Source organism: Heteronotia binoei, chromosome 4 (genome assembly GCF_032191835.1).
Source record: "Heteronotia binoei isolate CCM8104 ecotype False Entrance Well chromosome 4, APGP_CSIRO_Hbin_v1, whole genome shotgun sequence".
In the NCBI taxonomy this organism is placed as follows: domain Eukaryota; kingdom Metazoa; phylum Chordata; class Lepidosauria; order Squamata; family Gekkonidae; genus Heteronotia; species Heteronotia binoei.
The window spans coordinates 658,959-684,532 of record NC_083226.1 but is presented as its reverse complement, the minus strand read 5'-3'; the positions used below and the strand labels follow the sequence as shown (position 1 = coordinate 684,532).

Below are 25,574 nucleotides of genomic sequence, written 5' to 3'. Positions count from 1 at the left end.
AACCGTTTTTCGATGACGTTTTGATTGCCGCACCGAACGCGGAGGAATTCAGCAACCGGCTACGAGAAGTCCTCCGCCGTTTCCAAGAGGCCAGTCTTAAAGTAAAGCGTGAAAAGTGTTCCCTGGGGGTACTGAGGGTAGAGTTCTTGGGGTTTGCGGTCGACGCAGCGGGAATCCACACCACACATGACAAAACCAAGGCCACGAGCCCCCCAAGGCCCCATTCCCGCGAGCAAGGCGGAGCTACAAAGTTTCTTGGGGTTATTAAATTTCTAACATTCGTTCTTGCCCCACAAAGCCACTATTGCTGAGCCCCTCCACAGACTCCTAGACAAAAATGCCCCATGGGTCTGGGGGAAGAAACAGGACGCAGCGTTCCAAGCAGTAAAAGGGCTGCTCGTATCAAACAACCTGCTACAGCATTTTGATGAGAGCCTACTGTGATCTTAGCATGTGATGCATCACCGTACGGGGTGGGCGCCGTTTTGAGTCACCAACTCCCGGATGGGAGGGAGGTCCCGGTAGCCTACTACTCGAGGACTCTGACCCCCGCGGAGCGAAACTATGCCCATATTGATAAGGAGGCATTAGCGATCGTGGCAGGGGTGCATAAGTTTAATGACTACCTGTACGGGAGGCGTTTCACCATTGCCACGGACCACAAACCGCTCCTGGGCCTCTTAGCGCCAGACCGCCAAACACCACAGATCCTATCGCAGCGCGTTTTGCGATGGAATCAGTTTCTTAATTCCTACACGTATGCCCTGGTCCACCAGCCTGGGAAGGCGATGGGCCATGCAGATGCTCTCAGTCGCCTCCTGCTGCCCTCCACGGACCCCGACCCAGCCCCAGCCCATCATGTGATACTCATTGAAACACTGCCTGAAAGACCCCTACACGCAGCCGAGGTAGCAAAAGCAACGGGGCAAGACAAAATTCTCGCGCGGGTTCTCTACTGGGTGGTGAGGGGCTGGCCAGAGGGAAAACAGGGTGAAGAGTTCAGGGCATACACAACACGCAGGGACGAACTATCCGCCCACAAGGGATGCCTGTTATGGGGGAGCAGGGTGGTGGTTCCTCCCCCGCTGCGGAAACAAGTGTTGGGCGCCCTGCATGAAACATACCCAGGGATTGTACATATGAAGGCCCTAGCACGCAGCTATGTCTGGTGGCCGGGGATGGATGAAGAAATAGAGGGTTGGGTCCGAGGGTGCAAAGCTTGCCAGGAGTCCCGACCCGATACGCCCAGCGCCCCTGCACAACACTGGGAACCACACAGGAAGCTGTGGTCTAGACTACACATAGACTTCGCAGGGCCCTTCCAGGGCCAAATATTTTTTATCTTGGTGGACGCATACACCAAGTGGTTGGAAGTGATTCTGTTAGCGTCAACCTCAACAGCGGTGGCAATCCGGGCATTACGCAGGGTCCTATGCACATACGGGATCCCGGACATCATCGTCTCGGACAACGAGACTGCCTTCACATCCCGGGAATTCCGGGAGTTCATGCAGCAATACATGATCCAGCATATCCGGTCCGCCCCTTTCCATCCGGCCACCAACGGCCAAGCCGAGCGGATGCTGCGCACCACAAAGGAAGCACTGGGCCGTATAGTACAGTGGGACTGGGACCACCGCCGAGCCGCCTTCCTATTCGATAATAGGATAACTCCCAAACCAGTCACGGGGGTCAGCCCAGCCGAGCTGTTAATGGGGCGGAAGCTAATCACAAGATGAGATAGGCTGCACCCTGACCGGGCCTCGGACATACGCAGCTCCCCAGAGACCAGAGAAGTGGCCAGGGGATTCTTCCCAGGGGACCCAGTGTATGCAAGAAACTATGCGAACGGTCCCGAGTGGGTTGAGGGCCGGGTACTTCAAGTAGTAGGGTCCCGCCATTACGACGCTTCCATGGGGGTAGGCAGGATATTGCGGAGGCACATCGACCAGATACGTCGCCGCACCCTGCCGGAGGAACCGGCCGAGACACTGGGCGAGGAAGAGCTCACGATCACGGCTCCACTAAGATCCAACATCAACACAACCAACCACGCAGGCGAACCAGGAGGTAGAGCCCAACCGTAGCGAGAGCCTGCCCCAGGGAGCAGGGGCAACCAAGGAACCGAAAGGCGCTGACAACCGCGGGCTGGTGGCGTCCCCACGCGGGGAGTCCACCACCCCGCCCGCGACGGAGGCTGGGGCCCCGGAGGCACCGGCGACCGCTCTGACCTCACCAGCTATTCCGAGGAGGTCTAACCGGGAGCGCACGGCCCCTGCTTACTTGCGGGACTATGTGTCCTGAGCCAGGGGGGAGGAGTGTTATGTATTGAACATAAGTAACCAGACCTCATGGCGATGGCGACTAAAGGAGACCCTGGGGTCCCCGGATGGAGCTCGCCTGAGGCCCCGCCCATCAAGATCCTCGGCGGGAAGTTTGACCGACCAGGAATGGCCTGGTCGGATGGGGGGGTCTGTACCGGGCAATGTATATAAGCAGGGCCCGGCCCGCGTGCTCCCTCTCTTGTGATGTACGTCTGATTAAACTACTATGTTGCCTTCAAACCATCTCGGTTCTCAGTACATTACAGCTGGCATAGCAATTTAATGATATAAAAAGAAATAGAGACCATAGCAAATATCAAAATGCTGGTGAGATGTTGGTGCTGAACCCCCGGGGTCACTGGGGAAAGCTCACTGGGCACCATTAGCTTAACTGATGAGGAAAACCCATTTGGACTGCATGTTGATGATCTTTTGATGAACTTTGCACCTGTAGGAGAGACCATCACAGAACATCAATTCTCATCAAAGGAATGTATAATTAGAAAACTGTTAAACTGGAAAACATTTATCTGTTTATTTGTGGGTTCATTTTATTGTTAATGAGGATGAATAATTTGAGAATCATTCTGGAGTTTCCCACATAAGTCCTTGCAAGAAACACCACAGCTTTCAAACTGGCGGTCATATGCAAAAAAAAGCCAGTTTCCAGGTTCTGCCGTTGGATCATGTTCCTGTGTCACCAAGAAGCCTCACAGCTGGAGGTGGCTCCATTCAAAAAGTGTCCATTATGAGTCAAGTGGATTTCACAGGACCCAGTGAGTAAACTAACAGAGAACACCACAACTGGGAGGAGTGCAATATGTCAGGAATCTATTTCGCCCCCTGCCCTCATTGTGCCACTGCATGTATACCTGTACTGTGCCCCTGAGTAAGTGACTGGGGGTCACTCATCCAATGGCAAACAATGAAGGGGCAGGACAAAGCCTAACCCATCCTCTGAACCCTCCATGCTCCTTAGGCCTCAGTTGCAAAGGATGGGTCTCATGGAAGTTCCCATCTTTTCCATTCCATCTTCACTTTGCTTATCTGATAGCAATCCTTTTATTTCATCAGCAACAAATTCCAACCTGCCCATTTCAGATACAGAATTTCATTTCTCACTCTTGATGATTATTCCCTTGAGTGCTGCAGCTCCTTCCTTTTCTCTGTATCTTTTTAAATCAGACCATCTTGATCACAGTCTTTAATCCACATCCAGCAAATCCATAGATTTCCTTCCTCACATGGGAGACCATGGCAATGGCAGGCTTTCCATCTCTGCAATCGGCCCCCCTTGGATCAAACACCCTTTTTGCTCTGCGCCTGGCTTCGTTCCTGCGGGCTGGAAAAAACGTCTTTGGCTGCTGGCAGCCAACGCCTTCTCAATGACTTCTCTCTTGCTGCAGCAGCCCCAACATTATTGTTTTTACTTCTAAGTCCCTAAGACTTTATCCCATCTATAATTTCTGTAGCTTCTTTCAAGCATCAATCTATTTGGAGGAAACTCTATTACATGTGTAGAAAATCTGTGTTAACTGCAGGAACTCCTTTGCATATTAGACCACATACCCCTGATGTAGCCAGTCCTCCTGGAGCTTACAGTAGGTCCTGTAATAAGAGCTTGCTGTAAGCTCTTGGAGGATTGGCTACATCAGGGAGGTGTGGCCTAATATGCAAAGGAGTTCCTGCTACAAAAAAGCCCTGAATCTAACACCAAAGACAAGTTGATAAATTCTACCCCACCTTTATTTATTTATGTTACTTATAGTCTGCCTTTCTCACTGAGATGCAAACCCAATTACCCACGATGTCTCTGAAGAAGGGATGGGCAGGAACTGGACCATGAATCCTAACTTGTGCTAAAAATGGCTCATTTGTGGTTCGTTCTGGTTTGTCTGATCCCACTGCACCCGAACGTGACCTGGCCTTTTTTTTGGCATGTCATTTGGTTCGTGTTTGCTTCATTTTTCCAGACAGCCTGGCACCAGCATGCTTCTAGTGAAACTGACTAGAAATGGCAACTCCACTCTCCCTGCCCCCCTTGGCTTCTGGTCAGTTTCCAGTGAAATTAACTAGAAATGGCAGCTCTGCTCTCCCCCTGCACTTTTGGCCATTTTCACTGGAAACTGAACAGAAGCACAAGGGGGCTGGGGAGAGCAGAGCTGCTGCTTCTAGTCAGTTTCCAAGCTTCCTGGGGGTGAAACTGACCAGAAGCTGCAGGCTGGCTTCCCTTTATTTCCCCAGCTTGACATACTCCTAGGAGAGCAGTTTACTGGGGGCACCTGCTTTGGGGGCTGTAGCTCCCCTGAAATCCAATTTGGAGAGCAGGTAGAGGAGAGTCCACTGAAGAGTTTTCCACCAGTTCAGCATCTCTGGCCCACTTGGGGACCATTCTACGCCTTCTTGAATTGAACAAAACAATGTACCACAAATAGTTCAGAAAACTGGGGAGGGGGGAAACACGAAACAAAATGAACCACTGATTCATGCAGCCCAGAGAATCACTATTTTCACATCCCAGGCCCTTCCCTAGTCTGAAGGGCCATCAACAGGATTGGGCATCCAATAAACAACACAGCAGGACTAGGATCCAGAAACCAACTATAGACAACTTTATGTGAGAATTTATTTGCTGCTTGGTGTTTTCCCATGATTCTGTTCTCAGTTCCTGTCCTATTGCCATGTTTTATTTATGCTGAACATGGTTCATCTCACTGTACGTTGTTTCTAATAACACACCCAGGGCATGATCATTTTTACTATCTTTTCAATAACTTTTTGGTTTTTAAGACATCCCCCCAAGTCATTGCTTTCCTGAATTGTCTCCATTATAGATTCAGGTGGGTCCCAGTGCTGGGATGAATTAGCAAAACAAAGTTCAAATCCAGGGGCGCCTTTAAGACCAACAAAGTTTATTCAAGGTATCAATTTCGTGTGTACACACACATTTAAATACAATGAAATGGAAGGTCCATACATATAGGTAAAGAGTGAGCAGTAAATACAGCATAATGAAGATGTTAAACAGATTCACAGACCAAACAGGAATAACAAGCTTAGTTTATCTGGTTACCATTTGTTTGGGTTTAATTCCAGGGGAAACATAGTGAAGGAAATAAATATGTCAAAATTGGAGACTGATGGGCAGATGTATCCTTAATTGTGGAATGCTGAGAGTAAATAATGGGGACCCTGCCATTATACTCCATCCATCTCCTCTTCGGCATGGAAGTCACCTGACGGCATCTTCTTCCTCCCCCCTAGACCAGAGAAATACGTTCCAGTCTACCATTCCAGTTTACATTACATTCCGCTATTATTAAATCACATTACAATCTACTCTTCTAATCTATTTTTTAAAGAAATAAAACAAAGAGGATGTGTGGCCCTTCTAGGGGACTGGTGAGAATACAGATGTAAGGGATGAATGAGGTTAGCCTATGTAGTGAGATTAGAAACCAATATCCCTGTTAAATCCTGGGAATTTCATTGAATTCTCAGGGTCTTGGTTGAATCTGTTTAACATCTTCATTATGCTGTGTGCTAATTTACTACTCACCCTTTACCCTATATGTATGGACTGTTACCTTCCATTTCATTGTATCTGAAGACGTGGGCGTGCACATTAAAGCATATACATTGAATAAAATTTTGTTGGTCTTAAAGGTGGCACTGGACTCAGGTTCTGTTCTGTCTCCATTATAAAATGTTTAACTTGCCAATACCCAAATATTCTTTGGATAGTTATTCACTGAACAGTGCCAAAGGGCTTAGAAGGCTGTATATCCTGTTTAGGAATGCACTGCAAGTTGGTATTCCCACTGTGACCCCGTGTTTGGAAAGTTCCTGCAAAATGCATCATGATTAAATCCAGTGTAATGTGGAAAATACTCTAACAGGACCTCTGGAGTATAAAATCTTGTCCCAGAAACTGAAAATTGCAACCCAAACCTGAGCTCCAAGGGATCTGAGACCAAGTTCTGCCCTCAGTGATACTCCAGCAATGCAAGCCAGTGATTTTTCAAATAAAATAATTCAGAAGGGAGTCAATCAATTCTCCTGGACTCAAATGTCATGTTCACAAAATGCAAAACTCAGGGCAGTGGAACCCCCAGGGCTTAACAGGGATATTGATTTCTTATCTTACTACCCATGCTAATATCATTCAATTCTCACATCTGTTTCTAACTCTTTTGTTATGCTGTATGCTAATTTGCTGCTATTCACAGGTTTTACCAATTGCCTTAATCCAATTTTAGCTGCTCAGTTGCTTATGCATCTTGACTCTAATTAGCCCTTCCTGGCAACACCCTTCCCACCTTCTACTTACATGTAATGGGTGGTAACTTCTGTTTCAACATATCTGAAGAAGTGTGTGTGCGCACATGAAAGTGTATACCTAGAATAAAACTTTGTTGGTCTTAAAGATGCCCCTGGACTCACACTTTGCTCTAAAGAAACAATGTTAGCTTGAACTGTGGTGGCTGGAAGGTAGACAAGAGCAGAGATGCTTTATGCTTTTTCTATGCACAGCCAGTTTTCTTCTTCAGATGTGTGAAGTTATTTGGGGAAGCAGCAATGTACATGCCATATGTTGAAGCAAATCAGACTAAACTGCAGTGAAGCAGACAAGCCTAATTACATGAAACAGTGGAGGAAACTGATCTGTAACCCAGGATGTAACTTTATGCTTGAAGTGTTCCTAAAAATCTGATTGATTGGAGTTAGCCAATAATGGCTAGGATGAATTACTCTTCCTGTAATTACCGCCTTGCATAGACTTGCCTCTGGAACATCTGGCCCTGGCTGTGTCAGAGGCAGAAACGGAGTCTGGGACTTTGCAGCTAAGAAAGGAGGGGGGGGGGAGCATGACAGAGGTTTATAAAATTATGCACAGGGTAGAGAGAGTGGACAGATAACTTTTTCTCCTTCTCCCAAAATACTACAATTTGAGGGCATTCAATGTAGTTGGTTTTCAACAGAATCAGAACAGATGAAAGGAAATACTTCTTTACTCAACAAGTGATTAAAATGTGCAGTGAACTGCCAGAGGATATAGTGATGGCCATAGGCACAGAAGGCTTTCAAAGAGGAGTAGAGAGATTCATGGAGAAGAGGTCTATCAGTGGCTAGAAGCTATGGTGCCTAAAGGGAACCTCCATGTTCAGAGGCAGTCAACCCCTGAATGCTGGTGCCAGAGGCAACATCACCCTCTATGCCCTGTTATTGGCCACTTCAGGAGGAGTTGGTCACGGGGTGAAGCAGTTTGCTGGACGAGATGGACCTTCACTGGTATGATCCAGCTGGGCTCTTCTTATGCCCGGTCTCAAGTCATCCTGGAAGCAATGCAAGTTGGTTGGAATAACTCAGTGGTGAGAGAAGGCCAATGCCTGTAGTTCACTCAAAGGACTTCTAGCTTTTCCCTCAGCAGCTGTTACTATGCAACCATAGTATTCCAAGCTTGGTTTTGTCAGTAAAAGGCGGGGGGAGGCCCTTTCCAGGACTATTTTAGTCTTGAAGGGAGACCTCGTTGGGCCAGTTACCAGCTCCAGGTTGGTGGGAAATTTCTGGAGATTTCATGGTGGAGTCTAAGGAAGCCAGAGTTGGGGGAGGGGAGAGGCCTCAGCTGAATATACTGCCATAGAGTCCATCTTCCAAAGCAGTTATTTTCTCCAGGGGGAGAGAGATCTGTTGTCTGGAGTTCAGTTGTGATACCAGGAGATCTTCAGACTCCACCTGGAGTTGGCTACCCTAGACTTGGCAGCATCCCCTGGGTAACTTGATGCTTCCTGACTGACATGACTTAACTAGGCCCTGCTGCTTGCTCCTTTTCAGCAGCAGATTCCCTATGACAGCCAGTGTGGCATAGTAGTTAGCACTTCAGATCAGGGTCTGCCAGACCCAGATTCTTGCTGTGGAAGCTGTCTGAGTGATTTCAGACCAGTCATGGATGTTCAGTCTAACCTACCTCACAGAGTTGTTCTGCAGAGCAAAAGGGGGAGAGGAGAATGATGTAAGCTGCTTTGGTCCTCACTGTAGAGGAAGACTGTACTTTTCCTAGTTAGAAGCTGTTGGGGGGAAGGAGATGGAAAGCTGAAGTCAGAAGGGCAGATAAAGGTAGAGTGATGGTTGGCACAAAAGGAGATAGGGTTGTCAACTCCAGATTGGGAAATTCCTGGAGATTTGATGGGTGGAACTTGGAGAGGGTAGGTATTGAGGAGGGGTGAGACCTCAGACAGGTATAATGCCATAGACTCCACCCTCCAAACCAGCCATTTCCTCCTGAGAAACTATTGTTGCCAATCTCCAGGTGATGGATGGAGATCACTCAGAATTACAACTGATTTCCAGATGGCAGAGATCACTTCCACTGGAGAAAATGTTGGACTCTGTGTCATTAAATCCTGCTGAGGTCGTTTCTCTCCTGCTTTGGGCAACATTGTGGAGAAAGACTGTACTTTTCCTAGGTAGAAGCTACAGAGGAGAGTGGGGAGGAGATGAAAACCTGAAGTCAGATCACTTCCCCTACAGACCCCCATATAGCCAATTGGTCAGGGCAGGCCCTTTGGTGGGGAAAAGGCTGGAACTGTCATAATCACTGCAAAACGCCCTCCCAGGGACAAAGAAGCCCTAGTGTAGAAGCCCCTCTTAGAGACCATTTAGGAAATGACTCTGGAGTGCATCTCTACTGGTGGGAAGGAAAGAGGGACCAGTGTGGCCTCAGTGTAGATGGTGCCCATATCTTGGGGAGATGAAGCTTGATGGGCGGGTCTTCTATATATGAAGGAGTCATAGAGGGGGTAAGTATGGGGTGACAATGTGCCTGCCCCACCATGGAAGGGGCAGGTAGTGGCTTCCTGGGTCAGGAGAGCATGCACTCATTTCCACTGTTCCATTCTCATGCAGAACCTCCCTCGCACAGCATGCCTCTTGCAGGAACCCCGGCTCCCAACAAGAAGAGAAAGCCAACTAAGCTCATTTTAGAACTAACCCAAGAAGGTAAGAGGGGCGCTCTCCATGTGTGCACACAATGGCACCTCTCCCCGCAGCCCCTCTCCTGCATGCCTGCATTGTCTGCAGAGGGCCAGGTAGGGGAGGATCAGGAATCCTGCTCCAGGGGGGAGGGGGGCAGTCTGAGGAGCCACAGGCTGAAAAGGAGCCCCCGTTTCACAGCTGAGCTGCAGGTCTGCCTCCATTATTCCAAGGGAAGAGCTGCGGGGGGGGGGGGGGGGAGGCAGACTTCTGATGCTCTGCAAGAGACTGCCAGGGCTGTGGAGTCCCCTTGACTTCTTACTCCTGACCGGACGAGGCCCCAGGCAGGACTCTGGCACAGATGACTGCAAAGTTTGTTGAGGTTAGTGTGGTGAAGAGAACCAGTTTGGTGTAGTGGTTTAGTGCGTGGAATCTTATCTGGGAGAACCGGGTTGGATTCCCCACTCCTCCACTTGCAGTTGCTGGAATGGCCTTGGGTCAGTCATAGCTCTTGCAGAGTTGTCCTTGAAAGAGCAGCTTCTGTCAGAGCCCTCTCAGCCCCACCCACCTCACAGGGTGTCTGTTGTGAGGGAGGAAGATAAAGGAGATTGTAAGCTGCTCTGAGTCTCTGATTCAGAGAGAAGGGCGGGGTATAAATCTGCAGTCGTCTTCTTCTTCTTCAATGGGTGCAAGTATAGCACGGAGGGCAGAAGACAGAGATCAAAACACCTACAACCCCTCCCCCTCCACTGGTGATGTCAAAAGGGACTGGCCAGCATGGAGGACTGGGTCAGGGAAAAGACAATGAAGCATGTGGAAGCCCCGTCCGTTGCCATTGGGGTGAACTGGCCCTTGATGTTTCCCCAGCTTCCTCTCTGTCCCTAGAGGTCCTCTTGACCTCTACAAAGGGGGGAGGAATAGTGTGTGGGCTGGGGAGGGGCGAGATGATGCTCACTGTGGCTGTGTTTCATCCCATCGCCTCTCCTCACTTCAGCACCCCCTCCCCTCTCCGTGGCTAGTCCTCCAGGTGGGCAATGGTCATTCAGGGGGGTCGGAAGGGGCTGCAGGAACAGAGAGCAACACAGGTAGGGTTGCCAGGTCCTTCTTGGCCACTGGCAGGTCCAGGCTGGGGAACTTCTGGAGATTTGGGGGTGGCGCTTGGGAGGGGGGCACAATGCCCCAGAGTCCACCCTCCAAGCCGTCCATTAACTCCAAGGGAACTGATCTCTGTAGTCTGGAGCTCAGCCATAATGCCAGGGGATTCCCAGGTCTCACCTGGAGGTTGAGCTCTGCCTTTTGTCCCTCGGTGGTTGGGTGCAGGCCCATTTCTTTTGGCAGCCAGGAAGCAGAGGCTGTGGCTATGTAGAGACAGGAACTTGCACAGCTGCAGCACCCCACCCTACCTCTTCTTAGGGCCAAAGTTCAGTGGAGCAAATGGGAGAGCTTTTGCCAAAGTGCTGTTGGCAGGAGTCCTTGGAGCAGTGTCACATGGCCTTCAGTGGCAATTGCACACCTGTGGACAACAACAGCAACCTAATGGCACAGCAAAGAGGTGCTCAGGAGGGGACGGAGAAAGCAGCATCCACAAAACTGCCACCAGCTACGTCAGCCCTGAGAACAACTGGATGGCAGAATGTTTCGCCTTTGATGGTGATGCAACATACCCATGCCAGCAAAACTCCACAGTGCCCTTTTGGACCTTTCCCTTTCAAGCCAGCACACCTGACTGATGCTCCTGGGGTAGCAATCCATTAATTACCATGTGGGCAGTGTGTGTAGGACAGCCAGGAGATCCTAAGATTGTCTGGCAGCCAGAACCTCTCGCTCTTTAAGCCTGATGCTGCTGGGGCATGAGATGCTGCAATAACTGCCTCTGTGCCGTGAGGGGACTGAGCTCAGACTGAGAAAACCACGAGAACAAGGCCAGAAATGATGCTACAGAGCAGCACCCCCAGGGATTTCAACAGTAGGGAACTGGTGAGGATCCACTCCAAACACCAGAGCGTCAGATCAACGTTATTTTACAGAGTTTGAATGCTGGGTGAGGTTTAGGAGCTACCCTGAGCCTTGGTTTTTAAAAATCACAAGCATCTTTTCCAATCCTGATTCGTGGGTGTCAGTCTTAGAGCCTTTTGTTCTGTCTTTGGACTCTGTTGTATGCTGTAAACTGTCCCGGTGGGTTTGTCCCAGATACGAGTCTCTACCACTCTCTGCAGCAGGCAGTGAGGACGACAGGAATTCTCCTGCCTGCAGTCCTGCTTGCGAAACGCGCTGCTCATCCAGCTGATGCTATTCACTTGGGGCAGCAGTTTGTCTGTGAGTGTGTTGCTGATTGTAAGTGTGTGCCACGTGGCAGGGTCCAAGCAAATGGGCTTCGTAAACCCTGGATGGGGTCACCGGAGGAGAACATGCGGCAGCTGAATGTTTCCAGAAGCCGGAGAAAATGATGTGTGGCTGTGCAAATCTTTGTCTGTGTTCTTGCCTGGTGGGAAGATGCTTTTATGATAGTTGTTGCTTTCTCCGTCTTGCTTCATCCATGCATTATATGACATAACAATTAAGAATTTAGGATGCACAGACAACATTGTGACCTTGTTGATAAAGAAAGGGATTCTTATGGGGACCCTATTGACAATTTGTGACATCATTGACTCAGGAAGTCTATTAACTCAGGAGGTCATCTAGTCTAACCCCCTGCACAATGCAGGAAATTCACAAATATGCCCCCCACATACATCCCCAGTGACTCCTGCAGGCTCCATGCCCACAAGATGGCAAAAACTTGAGGTCCCTGGGGCCAAACTGACCTGGAGAAAAAAATCTCCACTGACTCCAAAATATAGTAAACAGCATTTCCCTGACTGTGTAAGAAAGGGCTAGGAGAACTAAACACTGCTGCAGCCCTTCCTGCCCTCCTTCTCATGATCTGCCCAATTCACAGAATCAGCATTGCTGTCAGATGGCCATCCAGCCTCTATTTGAAAACTTCCAAAGAAGGAGAGACCACCACTTCCTGAGGAAGCCTCTTCCATGAGGAACCACTCTCACAGTCAGGAAGTTCTTCCTAATGTTGAGCCAGAAACCCTTTTGATTTAATTTCAACCCATTGGTTCTGGTCCTGCCTTCTGGGGCCACAGAAAACAATTCCACCCCATCCTTTAGATGACAGCCCTCCAAGTTCCTTGAAGATTGTGATCATATCACCTCTCAGCAGCCTCCTTTCCAGGCTAATCATGCCTAGCTCCTTCAGCCTTTCCTCATAGGACTTGGTCTCCAGACCCCTCACCATCTTCATCACCCTCCTCTGGATCCATTCCAGCTTGTCTATATCCTTCTTAAAATGTGGTGCCAAAAACTGAACACAATACTCCAGGTGAGGTCTCACCAGAGCAGAGTGATACCATATCATGCCTCACTGTATTCTCCTTGTCCCAGTCCCTCTCCAAGAGGTTGTTTGGGACTCTTGGATATCAGAGCAGAGAACACACACTACTGAATCAGACCCTCCTCAGTCCATCAGGGTCAGTCTTGCCTCTCCAGGAGTCTCAGACTGAGGTCTTTCACACCATCTGCTGCCTGGTCCTTTGAACTGGAGATGCTGTCAGGGATTGAACCTGGGACCTTCTGCATGCCAAGCAGATGTTCTGCCAGTGAGCCACAGCCCTTCCTCACACAGGAGAAGACACAAACCATTTGAGAAATATGTCCTGAATCAATTCACCTGCTTTGTTTACCTTAGGATGTGCCTGTACAGATTTTTATGGGGCACTGTGGATGGAATGAGATATTTGTGGGACACATTTGTGTTTCCAAAGCTATGTTTGTCAAGATAACAGAGAGTACTCAGCGAGGATGTTTGACAGGTGGGAGACAGAAATACTTTCCCCCTTCAGGATATGCCAATTGCCCCCAGTCTCTGAGTTCTTCCTCCCCATCTAAGAGAAGGCCGTTTCCACCTCTGGTAGTTTATGAAGCAAACAGTGCCTTGAACTTCTCTGAATGCCACTAGTCCTGAGCAGCTGAGGGGTGGGAGTTTTGTTGCCTGTTGTTTTCATGCCCTTCTCTTTCTGCTTCTTCTTGCCCTCTTCAGTCATGCCACAAGAAGGGTCCAAGCTGAACCTGGGGAAGAAGATCAGCATCCCCAGGGATGTGATGCTGGAAGAGCTCTCTCTCCTCACCAACAAGGGATCCAAGATGTTCAAACTTCGCCAGATGAGGGTGGAGAAATTCATCTATGAGAACAACCCAGATTCCTTTGTGGACAATTCTGTGGTAGGTACAGCATGTGCACACACATATGAACATATAAACATATGAAGCTGCCTTCTAATGAATTAGACCCTGGGTCCATCAAAGTCAGTATTGTTCTCAGACTGGCAGCGGCTCTCCAGGGTCTCAAGCTGAGGTTTTTCACGCCTATTTGCCTGGACCCTTTTTAGTTGGAGATGCCGGGGATTGAACCTGGGACCTTCTCCTTCCCAAGCAGATGCTCTACCACTGAGCCACTGTCCCTCCCCCATTGTCTCTGACCCAAAGAAATGTGAGGAGTGCAGATGGTGCTGTAGGGTCAGCCTAAGGACCAAGATGCACACAGACCCTAGAGGACTGTTGGGTTGTATGTGTGTGTGTGTGTTTTGGGGGGTTGTCTTTTGAATCCCAAGATCTGGACATGTTTGAGATCCACTAAGAAATAACTGCCAGGAAAACCACAAATGGTGCTGCAAGGAGGAGGGAAGCTGCTGCCTGCCCTTCTTGCTACCCGTACCCTGGGGGAGGGGGAGGGAGATGGCCCCCAGAGGTGCTGTTTGCTGCAGCAGAAGACACCCCCCCAGCACTGATGAGAGGGAAGCGACAAGGCTGTCTGGTGCCCCAGTGAACAGGCCAGCACTGAGGAAATGTAGCGTAACCTATGAGGAAATGTAGCGTACCAAAGGGAGTTTCTCTGCTCCCTCTTTCTGCATCCAGTCTGCTGTGCACATGATGAGGTCAGATGCAACCAGGGGCCACTGGAAGAGTGTGTGGAGATGTGCTTCCTTTTTCATCTCGTCTCATGTCCACCTCACGTCCACATCATCCAGAGCAAGAGAATACTGTGCCTCTGCAGTGCCCACCTGCAGAGAGCTTTGCGAAACCCTTTCTGAGACCTGGGCAGGCAGAAAAACTCCACTGCAGTGGTCAGCACAGACATGCCCGTCCAGGGTGGAAGAGGTTAACCATCTAAGTGCCCCGGCTAAGAGAGCTGGCTCTTCTCTTCCCTGGGGGAGTGGTTGGAGCGCTGCATTTAAGAGCCCCTGGTTGAAACCCCGTCTCCGTCATGAGGCTCAAGGGTGGGTTTGGGTCCATCGCTCTCACTTAGCCTCACCTACCAGGCAGGGCTGCTGCGAAGAGAAACAGGAGGTGACAGGAACCCCAAGTTTCTGGAAGGGAGTGAGAAATAAAAATGTTCCTCCTCCCCGCCCCCAGTTTTAGGCTCTGCTACACCAACAGTGACCACTAAGGCAACGGCAGATGCCAAAGGGGTGAATATAATTGATTCAGACCTTACTGGTGTGATGGGTGATCACATTCTATTTAGCTGTTATTTGGTCTCAAGGCAGTTTTTGTTTGATAGATATGCCTACTTTCCAGGCAGTTTACAAATAATCTGTAATAATAATTCTCCTGTCATGGTGGCAAATCTGACCATCTGGATTGGTTGGGGCTCAGTGGGATTGTGGGCAGCGTTCCAAGCTTACAGTTTTTTAGCCTCCAGCTTACACATTTGTGTCTTAGCTCAGGAAGGTTGACCCCAGAGCACAATCACTGATGCAGTAGCTCACAATTTTAATGCCAGTAGCTCACTAAGTAGAATTTTTGCTCACAAGACTCTGCAGCTGAGAGGGAACATTGATTGTGGGGTATCAGCCTTTGGTCTGTCAAACTATCAATAAAGAGTACTTGTGTGCCATTGGCTGAGTCTGCTCCACTTTCCTGCCTGAGTGGCTGTTGCAAGCCAGCAAAGCTAGCTGATTCTGTCAGTAAAAGGCAACCAACCTTAGTTCTGGCACTATTGGCCCATCACATGTCGGTCACTATTTCTGGCCTCCCATGGGCTGACTCCCCTGCCCCCACCTACTGCAGGCCCAGGAATGTTGAACAAACTGCCCAAAGCAGTCTTACCTCAGAGACAGCTAGATCTCCAACTTTTCTCTGTGTTCTCTCTGTCAGCCAGCCTCAGAAAGTGTTGCAGAGCTACTGTGGCCTCCCAAAAGGCCTCCAAGCACACGCAGCCTCCAAAGGCCACAGAAATAGTCAGGGAGGCCAGTGTTTCCTTAGAGCTCATGGCTGCCCCCAGGAGATGCTAACCAGAGGCTGCTGCCAGGCAACCCAGGTTGCTTTTGTCAGGAAAGGGAGAGGCCTCAGGGGAATGCAATGCCATACAGTCCACCCTCCAAAACAGTTATTTTCTCCAGGATGGGGAAAGAGATCTGCTGTCTGAAGTCCAGATGGCAGAGATCAGCTCCTCTTGAGGGTGGGGGGGAGTGAATGCCTTCACTTGGGTGGGTGGGAAGACAGCAAGGGAGGGCACTCACCTAAGGCCTTTACTGATACCTTTCCAGGTTGGTGGGAACTCCACTTGGTTTTTCTGGCCACTGTGTGACACAGAGTATTGGACTCTGGCTGATTCAACATGGCTTCTTTTATGTTCTTAAGGAAAATAGATGGGGAGGGAGGGAGAGGTAGAAAGAAAGCAGCTTTAACTTTAAATGCATTCTGCAATCCACCAACTTGCTTGGCTTGGAGAAGTAATTTAGAATGGGACCCCCTGGTCCAATCGTTTTGAAACTTGGGAGATACTTTGGGGAGAGTCACTAGATACTATATTGAAAATTTGGTACCTCTACCTCAAAAACAGCTTCCCCAGAGCCCCCGAAACCTCCAGATCAATTCCCCATTATACCCTATGAGAATCAATCTCCACATAGAGAATAATGCTCAGCAGACGTGAGAGGATGCAAGGACTACAAGTCCCAGCATGCACCTCGCGAAGGGAGGCTGGACTGGAGCAAATAGCAGGCCAGCGGTGGGTGGGTCTTTGTGAGCCGGAGGAAGGGAGAAGCCTGAAGCCAGGCACGGAAAAAGACACGATGCCATTCCACCCCCCACCCCCACTATCAGATTTTTAGATAGCGGGGGATTAGGCTGCTAATCCAGGGGTCCCCCGGCAGGGTGGGGGGGTTGGAAAGCCTAGTCAGCAGGGCCGTGACGCCAAAGAGAGCCTGCCCTCCAAAACTAACCTTTCCTCCAGGGGAAATGACCTCTGTTGTAATTCTGGGACATCTTCAGGATGCATTTGGAAGTTGGCAACCCTATAGTGACAGTCCAGTCTGTTGTGTCTTCTGAAAAAACCTGGCACTGGCCTCCAAACCCAGGGTCCCCCCCCCCCCCGCCCAGCTTTTTATTACACGTTTTTCAAGCACTTCCTCAGGTAAACATTTGGCTGAAATAAGCTACTCTGGAGCAGAGTGAGAGGTGACTTCATGACCCACAAGCGATGTGCAGAGTGGCAAACTATCATGAGGTGGTTTCTCTTCAGGGCCACCCTACAGGGAACATTCTCCATTGGGGTCCCCAACACGAGGCCCATGGTCGCCATGGCACCAGCCAACACTATTCCTAGTGCCTGCCAAGTGTTTTGAGGAAGTGGGTGGGGCCATGTGGGGCTTTTGCCCAGCAAAGCTTCTGATTGGTCACTGGGAATTTGATTGGCTGTGTAGAATCTTCTCTGTGTGACTGAAGGGAAGCTGTGGCAGTAGGCTTCCCAAATCCCCCGCCTAGCCGGGGGACCCCCCGATTTGGAGCCTTCTCCCCCGCTCACCAAAAATCTGGAAAGCTGGGGGGGGGGAATGGCAGCCCTTCCCACCCAGCCCCGATCCCAGCAGCTTCTCCTTGCCCTTCCCTTCCCACCCAGCCCCGATCGCAGCAGCCTTTCTTCAGTTTTTCCAAGCTGATTCCCACCCCCAATCAGCTGGCTGGCGGGGGGGGAGGGAGCCCCGCCCGCAAAGGACCATGTGCCTTTGCACCTCCGGAGGCTTGACTTGAAAGGCTTCAATTTAGGATGGTGTGTCTGTGTTTCTGTAAAGAAGCTGGCAGCAACTGGTGAGTAGAGAGGCCGATCCGCTGCTTCAGACTCGCCAGAAAGGGGGGGGAGAGGGAAACGTCTTCATTATTCCCTATGTGATCGATTCTCATAGGGTATAATGGGGAATTGTTCTGGAGGTTTCGGGGACTCTGGGGGAGCTGTTTTTTGAGGTAGAGGCACCAAATTTTCAATATAGTATCTAGTGCCTCTCCCCAAAGTACCCCCCAAGTTTCAAAACGATTGGACCAGGGGGTCCAATTCTATGAGCCCCAAAAGAAGGTGCCCCTATCCCTCATTATTTCCTATGGAAGGAAGACATTTTAAAAGGTGTGCTGTCCCTTTAAATGTGATGGCCAGAACTCTCTTGGAGTTCAATTATGCTTGTCACACCCTTGTTCCTGGCTCCGCCCCCAGTGTCTCCTGGCTCCACCCCCAAAGTCCCCAGATATTTCTTGACTTGGACTTGGCAACCCTATGTGGCAGCCATTTTGTGGCTGGCTCCACCTCCTTGGGCCTTGCCCACCATGCTGTGTCAGAAGCCCTGAAGTGCCCACAGGCTCAAAATGGTTGGGGCCTCTGATGGACATGAGCTGGAATAGGACGTGTGTCCAGCTCCACACCGGCTCACAGCACAATCCTAAACAGAATTCTACCATTCTCAGTCCATTGACTTCATATGGCTGAGAAAGATGGGACTGTTCACAGTATTATCGGCAGTTGTCTCGCTTGTCAGATGCTTCTCAGAAAGAGAACACAAACCAGAGCTCTCTGTGACTGCAGGCGGGGTGGGGGGACTGCCAGGTAGGGTTGCCAATCTCCATTTGGGGGAAGGAGATCCCCTGGTTTGGAGGCCCCCCCCCAATTCAGGATTATCAGAAAGGGGGGGAGAGAAAATGTTTGCTGGGCACTCCATTATACCATCTGGAGACTGGCTCCCATAGGGTATAATGGAGAATTGAGCTGTGGGTATCTGGGCTTGGGGGGCTGGTTTTTGAGGTATCAGCACTAACGTTTCAGCATAGTATCTGCTGCCTCTGATCAGAAAACACCCCAAATTTCAAAAAGATTGGACATGCATAAGAACATAAGAGAAGCCATCTTGGATCAGGCCAATGGCCCATCTAGTCCAACACTCTGTGTCACACAGTGGCCAAAAAAATTATACACACACACACACACATATATACACACTGTGGCTAATAGCCACTGATGGACCTCTGATCCATATTTTTATCTAACCCCCTCTTGAAGCTGGCTATGCTTAAAGCTGCCACCACGTCCTGTGGCAGTGAATTCCACATGTTAATCACCCTTTGGGTAAAGAAGTAATTCCTTTTATCTGTTTTTACCTGACTGCTCAGCAATTTTATCGAATGCCCACGAGTTCTATGAGCCCCAAAAGAAGGTGCCCTTCATTATTTCCAATGGAGGGAAGGCATTTAAAAGGAGTGCGGTCCCTTTAAATGTGATGGCCAGAACTCCCTTTGAAGTTCAGTCGTGCTTGTCACACCCTTGCTCCTGGCTCCACCCCCAAAGTCTCCTGGCTCCACCCCCAAAGTCTCCTGGCTCCACCCCCAAAGTCTCCTGGCTCCACCCCAAAGTCTCCAGATATTTCTTGAGTCGGAGCTGGCAACCATACTGCCAGGTGATGCCTGCAGCCTGCCCAAAGAAGCAGGCCATGAATTTGCCCCTCCTTGCCATTATTCACCCTCGTAGGGTTGCCACCTCCTGCCTGGAAAATCCCTGGAGACTGGGGAGGGGAGGGAATTCATCAGGGGTGGGATTCCACAGAGAGCGCACCAGCAAAGCAGCCATTCTCCCCAGGGGAGCCTGCTGACCTCTGCAGTCGGCTGCATGGGTGGAAGTAGCCCTAGGCAAGGCTTGTCCTGCCTGCCTTTGATTCCCCTCTGGGGCCTCCACCAAGAAGGCCAAAAATCCCTTTTCTGCAAGAGAAAGAAGTTGTCTTCATCTCTTAGCAGGCAGCAGCTGAGCAGCAGGAACTCACAGCATTTGCACTTTTTGCACCTGAGCAAGATTCTGGACGCTCTCACTCTGATTGGGGGGCTAGGGCATGCAATACAATTGGGGGGCTAGGGTCCATCATGCTCAAGTCAAGCTGGCTTGGTTCTGACCCGGCCACCAGACCTACACTGGACGGATGTTGCGGTGTGGGGTTGAAAACAGGCTGCCCAAGTTCCAGCTCTGCAAAGGATGACACTTGAATATAGTCTTTTACAAATCCAAAGGCTCACCAAATGGTGTTGCAGAGAGAAGGGAGAGGCTGGCTAGTAGATCATTGCCACTAGACTGCTACCAAAGGGAATACTCAGTTTCTAAAAGCAATGCTGTGTCTTTTGAATTTAAAATAAAAATTCTGGGGTCCTACCTGAGGGTTAAAAAGAGCCCTGTGGTGCAGAGTGGTAAAGCTGCAGTACTGCAGTTGGAGCCCTCTGCTCACGACCTGAGTTCAATCCCAGCGGAAGCTGGTTCAGGTAGATGGCTTGAGGTTGACTCAGCCTTCCATCCTCCCAAGGTCGGTAAAATGAGTCCCCAGCTTGCAGGGGGGGAAGTGTAGATGACTGGGGAAGGCAATGGCAAACCACCCCGTAAAAAGTCTGCCGTGAAAATGTTGTGAAAGCAACAACACCCCAGAGTCGGAAACGACTGGTGCTTGCACAGGGTTGCAACCCTTTACCTTTTTTAACCTGAGGGTTGCTACTAATCATCAGTAAGGAGGACTCAAGTGCTAGTCTGTGGCTCTTCAGCGACTGCACAACAGTGTTTAGCACACAGATATGCTAGTTGGTGAGGGGGGAGGCACATTGAGTGCTGGGGAAACAGGACTTCCACAGAGCTAGACGTGCATTTGGGGTGGGGGGGAAGAGGTTTTGCTCTCCTGCCCCAGTTGAATATTTTAAAAGCACTCCATGCACAATGTGCCATTTTCCTATTTCAAATGAAAAAGATACTGCTTCTTTTTTGCAAGGGCAACTTCTAGAGTGACTGTAACCCCAGAAGTGTTGTTAATAACACAGACAGTAAGCATTTTGGGAAGCTCTTCATGAGGGCAGTGGAAATAGAAGCACACATGGCCATCTCAATCATTCCCTTCGGAGCACACCAAAAGCAGCTCATGGTGCCCCCCCACCCTCAATGACGTCTGGGCCTTGCGATGCCAGGCAGTTCCCTCCCCTGGGGGCCGATCAGCTTCCAGGGCTTGTTTCTCCCACCACCAGAAGTGCTGAAGCCAGGGAGGGCCTGAGGGCAGCGGCTGGGACGTTGCCACTGCTGCAGGGCTTGGGAGAGGGCACGAGTTTGTCCCTCTTGCTGGCACTGGAGGCAGCAGCCAAAGCTGAAGGTGCCCTTCAGACAGCGTCTCTGTGGGCTGGCTGGGAGGAGGGGGGTGGAATCCAAAGAACTCTCAACTTTATTATTGAATATATTTATGGGCCATCACACTTAATTAAAATGTTCTGATCTGCTTTGAATGTTAAGGTGCGCACACAAAACATTCATCATGAAGTCCAGACTTTGCTATGCCCTGCAGGTCCCATCTAGCCCTCGTGTCCTGGGGCAGGGGGCGGGGAAGTGCCATCACGTTGCAGCGACTTATGCCCCTCCCCAAGTTGTGAAGGCAAGAGATCTTCAGAGGTGGTCTGCCCTGGACTGCCTCTGCTCGGCAACCCTGGACTCCCTTGGGGGTCTCCCGTCCAAGGACTCACCAGGGTAGATCATGGGAGGGGGGGGCAGGAAGGGCTGCCTCAGGGCTTCATTGTTCTCCTGGCCCCTCCTTACAGGCCCAGGGAAAGACTGGCCGCACTTTAGGGTCCAGCAGCAATTGTTCTCTAGGCCAGTTTGGCCAGGGCTCACTGGCGTGTGTGGAGGGAAGTATTTCTGAGTTTCCTGCATTGTGCAGGGGGTTGGACGATGCACCTGGAGGTCCCTTCCAGCCCTATGGCTCCATGACTCTAGAGCTGACCCTGCTGAGCTCCTGAGACCTGAAGAGGTGGGGCTAGCCAGCTGGCAGGGTTGCCAGTTTCCAGGTGGGGCCTGGATTCCTCCCAGGACTATGGGTGACTCCAGACCACCCATCTAGATGACCCTGGAGGTCCCGGAAATGGCCGCTTTGGATGACAGGCACTGGTGTGATCACACAAGCAGTTTGACCCGCCAGAGCCACTCCTCCCCTCTGGACTGAACAGCTGCAATCACATGTGCACGTCTGGCTCCCCTGCCCCATTTGCCTTGCCTTGCACTAAAACAATTGCCATGCAGATTAAATAGCCCCCAGCAAATTCCACTGGCTTCCCCAGTGAAGCGCTTCCATGGCAGGTTTATGGCCACCTGATCACCCCAGTGCACCATGGAAATGCATGAGCACAGTGATTGCTGCACTCTGTTTCCTTTCCCCCTCCCCCCCTCCAACCCCACCACAAAGTGCACTTCAGCACTCCCATGGAACGTGTGCACGTGTCTGCTTCTGCACATGCACAGCAGGAGGGAAACACCCAACCCAGCCGCAGGTCAATGGTTGCACTGCATTAGTGATGTGGACGACCAGCTGTGGGATTGTGGCACTATGATGCCGGCTAAGCAGCTGCTGTCTAATCGATGTGAAGTGGCCCCAAACCCTGAGATCCTGCTGCAGGAACTTGCCCACCTGATCACCCCCACCCCCACTGCTCTCTCTCCCCACATCCCACCTTCCCCAGGCACTGCCCTCTCCAAAGCCCCAAGAATTCCCCCAGGATGAGTGGGACACCCTCACTGGCAGGTCAGAGAGAACCTAGAGATGTGCAGCCTACCATGTGCCTGTGGCTAGACAGTACCGGAGAACTGTGAAGAAGGCCCTCCAGGCCTTCCAATACTTCCCATCCCTCCATCCCTCCCTCCATCCATCCACCCATTGACATCTTCAGTGATGTCTAGCACAACTCCAAAATCTCTCTCCTTGTCAGTCTCCACCAGTTTGGACTCTATTGATGTATACTTATAGTTAGGATTTTTGGCCCCAATATGCATTATGTGCATTTGCCTAAGTTGAACCTCATTTGCCACACTGATGCCCACTCACCCAGCCTTGACAGATCCCTTTGGAGTGTGTGACGGAACCGGCCTGATTCTGCCTTCAGACCCGGTCCCGTCAACTCCCTATTGAGTCGCCAACTCCTGGAGGAAGCTATTTCTCCTCCGGCCACTTGGGCTCACTGCCACCACCTGCTCAGTCTAGGGGTTCAGATTGAGAGGAACAGGACTCCCAATCCCCCTCTCCAGCTCTGAGGCCAGGCCTACCAAATGGCAACCAGAGCCTATATAAGCGACCCTGCTTCCATACCACTTGTTCAGTCAGAGCTTCTGAGAACTCCACTTCCTGGTCCCTTGCTACCTTACGCAGTGGTTCCAGACTAGGGTAACGTTGGATCTCTGACAGGAAAGTTTCTGGTTCCCTTAGACTCTCTGCCCTCAGCTCCTCCAAGCCACCCATAAACCCACTATTCCCAGGACACTCAGCCAAAGTTTGGTTTGGGTTCTCCGCCCCCTCAGTTGGTTTTTCAGTGTCAACCAACTGAACTCCTTCCTGCTTGGAAGGCTCCACAGCATCCTGCTGCCCTTGGGTGAATTGGCACCCCTCTTCCCATTGGGCATACCCTCCTTCAGGGCTTGGGACAGGCTGGTCCTCTCCCTCCTGGGTGACTGACCTCTCTTCGTCCTCAGTAATCTGGGCTATTTCCCCCTCCCTGGTTGGTGGTGAGGTGGCTTCCCTAAAGTTGCCTTCCTCCTCCTACTTTCCTCTGAGGGTTTGGCTGCGGGTTACAGCATTGATAGAGTACTGGCCAACCAACAAATCCCGGCCCAATAACACTGGAACTGTCCGTTCCTTCATTACCCCAACCTCCATAAGACCTGCTGATCCTTGCCATTCCACTAGCATCCGGGCCACAGGAATCGTGGCGGGTGGTCCCAGAACCCCCTTGATTCTGAACGCCATATCAGGGACAATGTCAGCTTCTGACACCAGATCAGCCCTCACAAGGGTGACTGAAGAGCCAGTGTCAGCATATCCCAAAACCAACCGGTCCTTAAGCCTTACTGGTTCAACAAAATCACTCCAGGCCTCCGCAGGCTCCATTCTGGTGAAAAGACATTCATGGCTTACAATGGCCACATACTCCTCCTTCACCTTTGGAGTGACTGGTGCTTTTGTTGCGGGTTTGGGGGGTTCAGCTTGCAGCTCTGGGCAGGCTGACCTTAGATGTCCAGCCTTCCCGCAGTTGTAGCATGTTCGAATCTGGGGCCGATCCTGATTAGTCAAATCAGGGGATTTCCTACCCTCTTCCTGGGCAGGTTTCCCTTCCCTTTTGGGTAACGGGTGTTCCTTCCCACCCCTTGGGGACCCCTTTTGTCCCCATCCCAACTGGGAAGGGATCCAATCCAACCCCTCTCTGTTCTGCACCAGCTCGTCCACCAGTTCTGAGGCCTCTGTAATGGTTTTAGGTTTCCTATCTTTTACCAGGCATTTCAGCTCTTTGGGAAGTCTGAAGTGGAACTGGTCTAAAATCAACAACTGAAACAAAGCCTTAAAATCCTGGGCTTTTTCTTCCTCTACCCATCTCTTCCCAAGATCACCAAGCTTTACCCCAAATTCAGAATAGGATTTACATTCGGGAGGGACTAAACCCCTGAACTGCTTTTGGAAGTGGTCTGCCCCCAGTCTAAACCTTTTAAAGACAGTGGCTTTATAGGTTGCAAAAGTTATCCCCCATCTTCCATAGGCATGCTGTGATAGATGGCTGCAAGTTCTTCAGTCAGGATGCTACAGAGGTAAGACATATAGTCTCCCTCTGCAATTCCCCACTGTTTGGCTGCCTTCTCAAAGTTGGAGAGGTATATGGAGGGGTCTTCTCCCTCTCTGTACACTGCAAAGTCTTTGGGGGTGACTTTGATCTTTTTGCTTTGTTCAGCTTTCAGACGTAGCACCTCAAGCTCATGGTGACGTTGCTCTTCCTGCTCCCGTCTGCGGATCTCAGCTTGTCTTTCATCCCTCTCTCTTTCCTCCCGGCTGCAGATCTCTGCCTGTCTTTCATCCCTCTCTCTTTCCTCCCGTCTGTGGTCTCGGTCCGCCTCGATACGCATTCTCTCCAGTTCCAATTGTAGCCGTAAGGTTGCTTCTGACTGGGCGGGGTGCACTTCTGCAGGTGCCCCTGCATGCTGATTATGCTCCAACAGGAGGTCTTGCATATCTGCTACAGTCCTGTTGTCACACTCCAGCTTTTGCTTTGCACACTCTTCCTGGAGCTGTGGCTTTGTCATCTTCAGGATGTCCCATCTCTTGGCATGCTCCATCCTAACTAAACTAAACTTTCCCTACTCCAGTTGACCTGAAAATAAAACAAAACCTCTGTTGCTTCCTGTGGGTGCTTGCACATATCAAATTCAAAATGCCAACTTAAAAAAAAAATGCCTGGCCAATCAAGTTCTCTGTTTGTTCTTATCCCACCGCTGCCGCCAAATGTGACGGAACCGGCCCGATTCTGCCTTCAGACCCGGTCCCGTCAACTCCCTATTGAGTCGCCAACTCCTGGAGGGAGCTATTTCTCCTCCGGCCACTTGGGTTCGCTGCCACCACCTGCTCAGTCTAGGGGTTCAGATTGAGAGGAACAGGACTCCCAATCCCCCTCTCCAGCTCTGAGGCCAGGCCTCAAGGTCCTCTGCCACCCTGTACTTGGGTATCACAGAGAAAACAGCACTTCTTCGGGGAACCCCTGGAGGATTGGCACCTTATCCAACTGCATGCCTTCCCCCTTCCCCGGGGCCCCCTTCATAAAGCAGCGTGGTCTAAGCGGTTGGGGATCTATGTGGTACAGAGTTTGACTGCCAGCATTCAAAACAGTAAAAATGTTTAATAAGAAGAGAAAGAAAAATAAATAAAAACAAAAACAGTTACATGTAAAAGTTTAGCACAGCACCTGATCAGCAACAAGAAGGACAAATAAAAGGTGGATTTAAACGCATCCTCTCGTCCCTGGTGTAAACTTGCCCTACCTTGTGAATTACTTACTCGGTCTGACTGCCTGGGGTCCTCTTCCTCTTGAGTAGGCCTCTCCCACAGTCAGGAGCCCACAGACTGACAACCTCTCTCTTTGAGGACCAGTTGA

At 50.5% G+C, this 25,574-nt stretch overlaps 1 protein-coding gene across 1 annotated transcript in view; it reads left to right on the top strand.

The window, feature by feature from the left end:
* MYOZ1 (myozenin 1) overlaps window positions 1-25,574 on the top strand; it is a 49,000-nt gene that overhangs the window by 6,308 nt on the left and 17,118 nt on the right. The window contains exons 2-3 of the mRNA XM_060236322.1: window positions 9,231-9,323; window positions 13,387-13,568. Coding sequence (XP_060092305.1) covers window positions 9,248-9,323; window positions 13,387-13,568 — 258 coding nt within the window. The 5' untranslated portion in view covers window positions 9,231-9,247. The remainder of the gene's footprint in view (window positions 1-9,230; window positions 9,324-13,386; window positions 13,569-25,574) is intronic.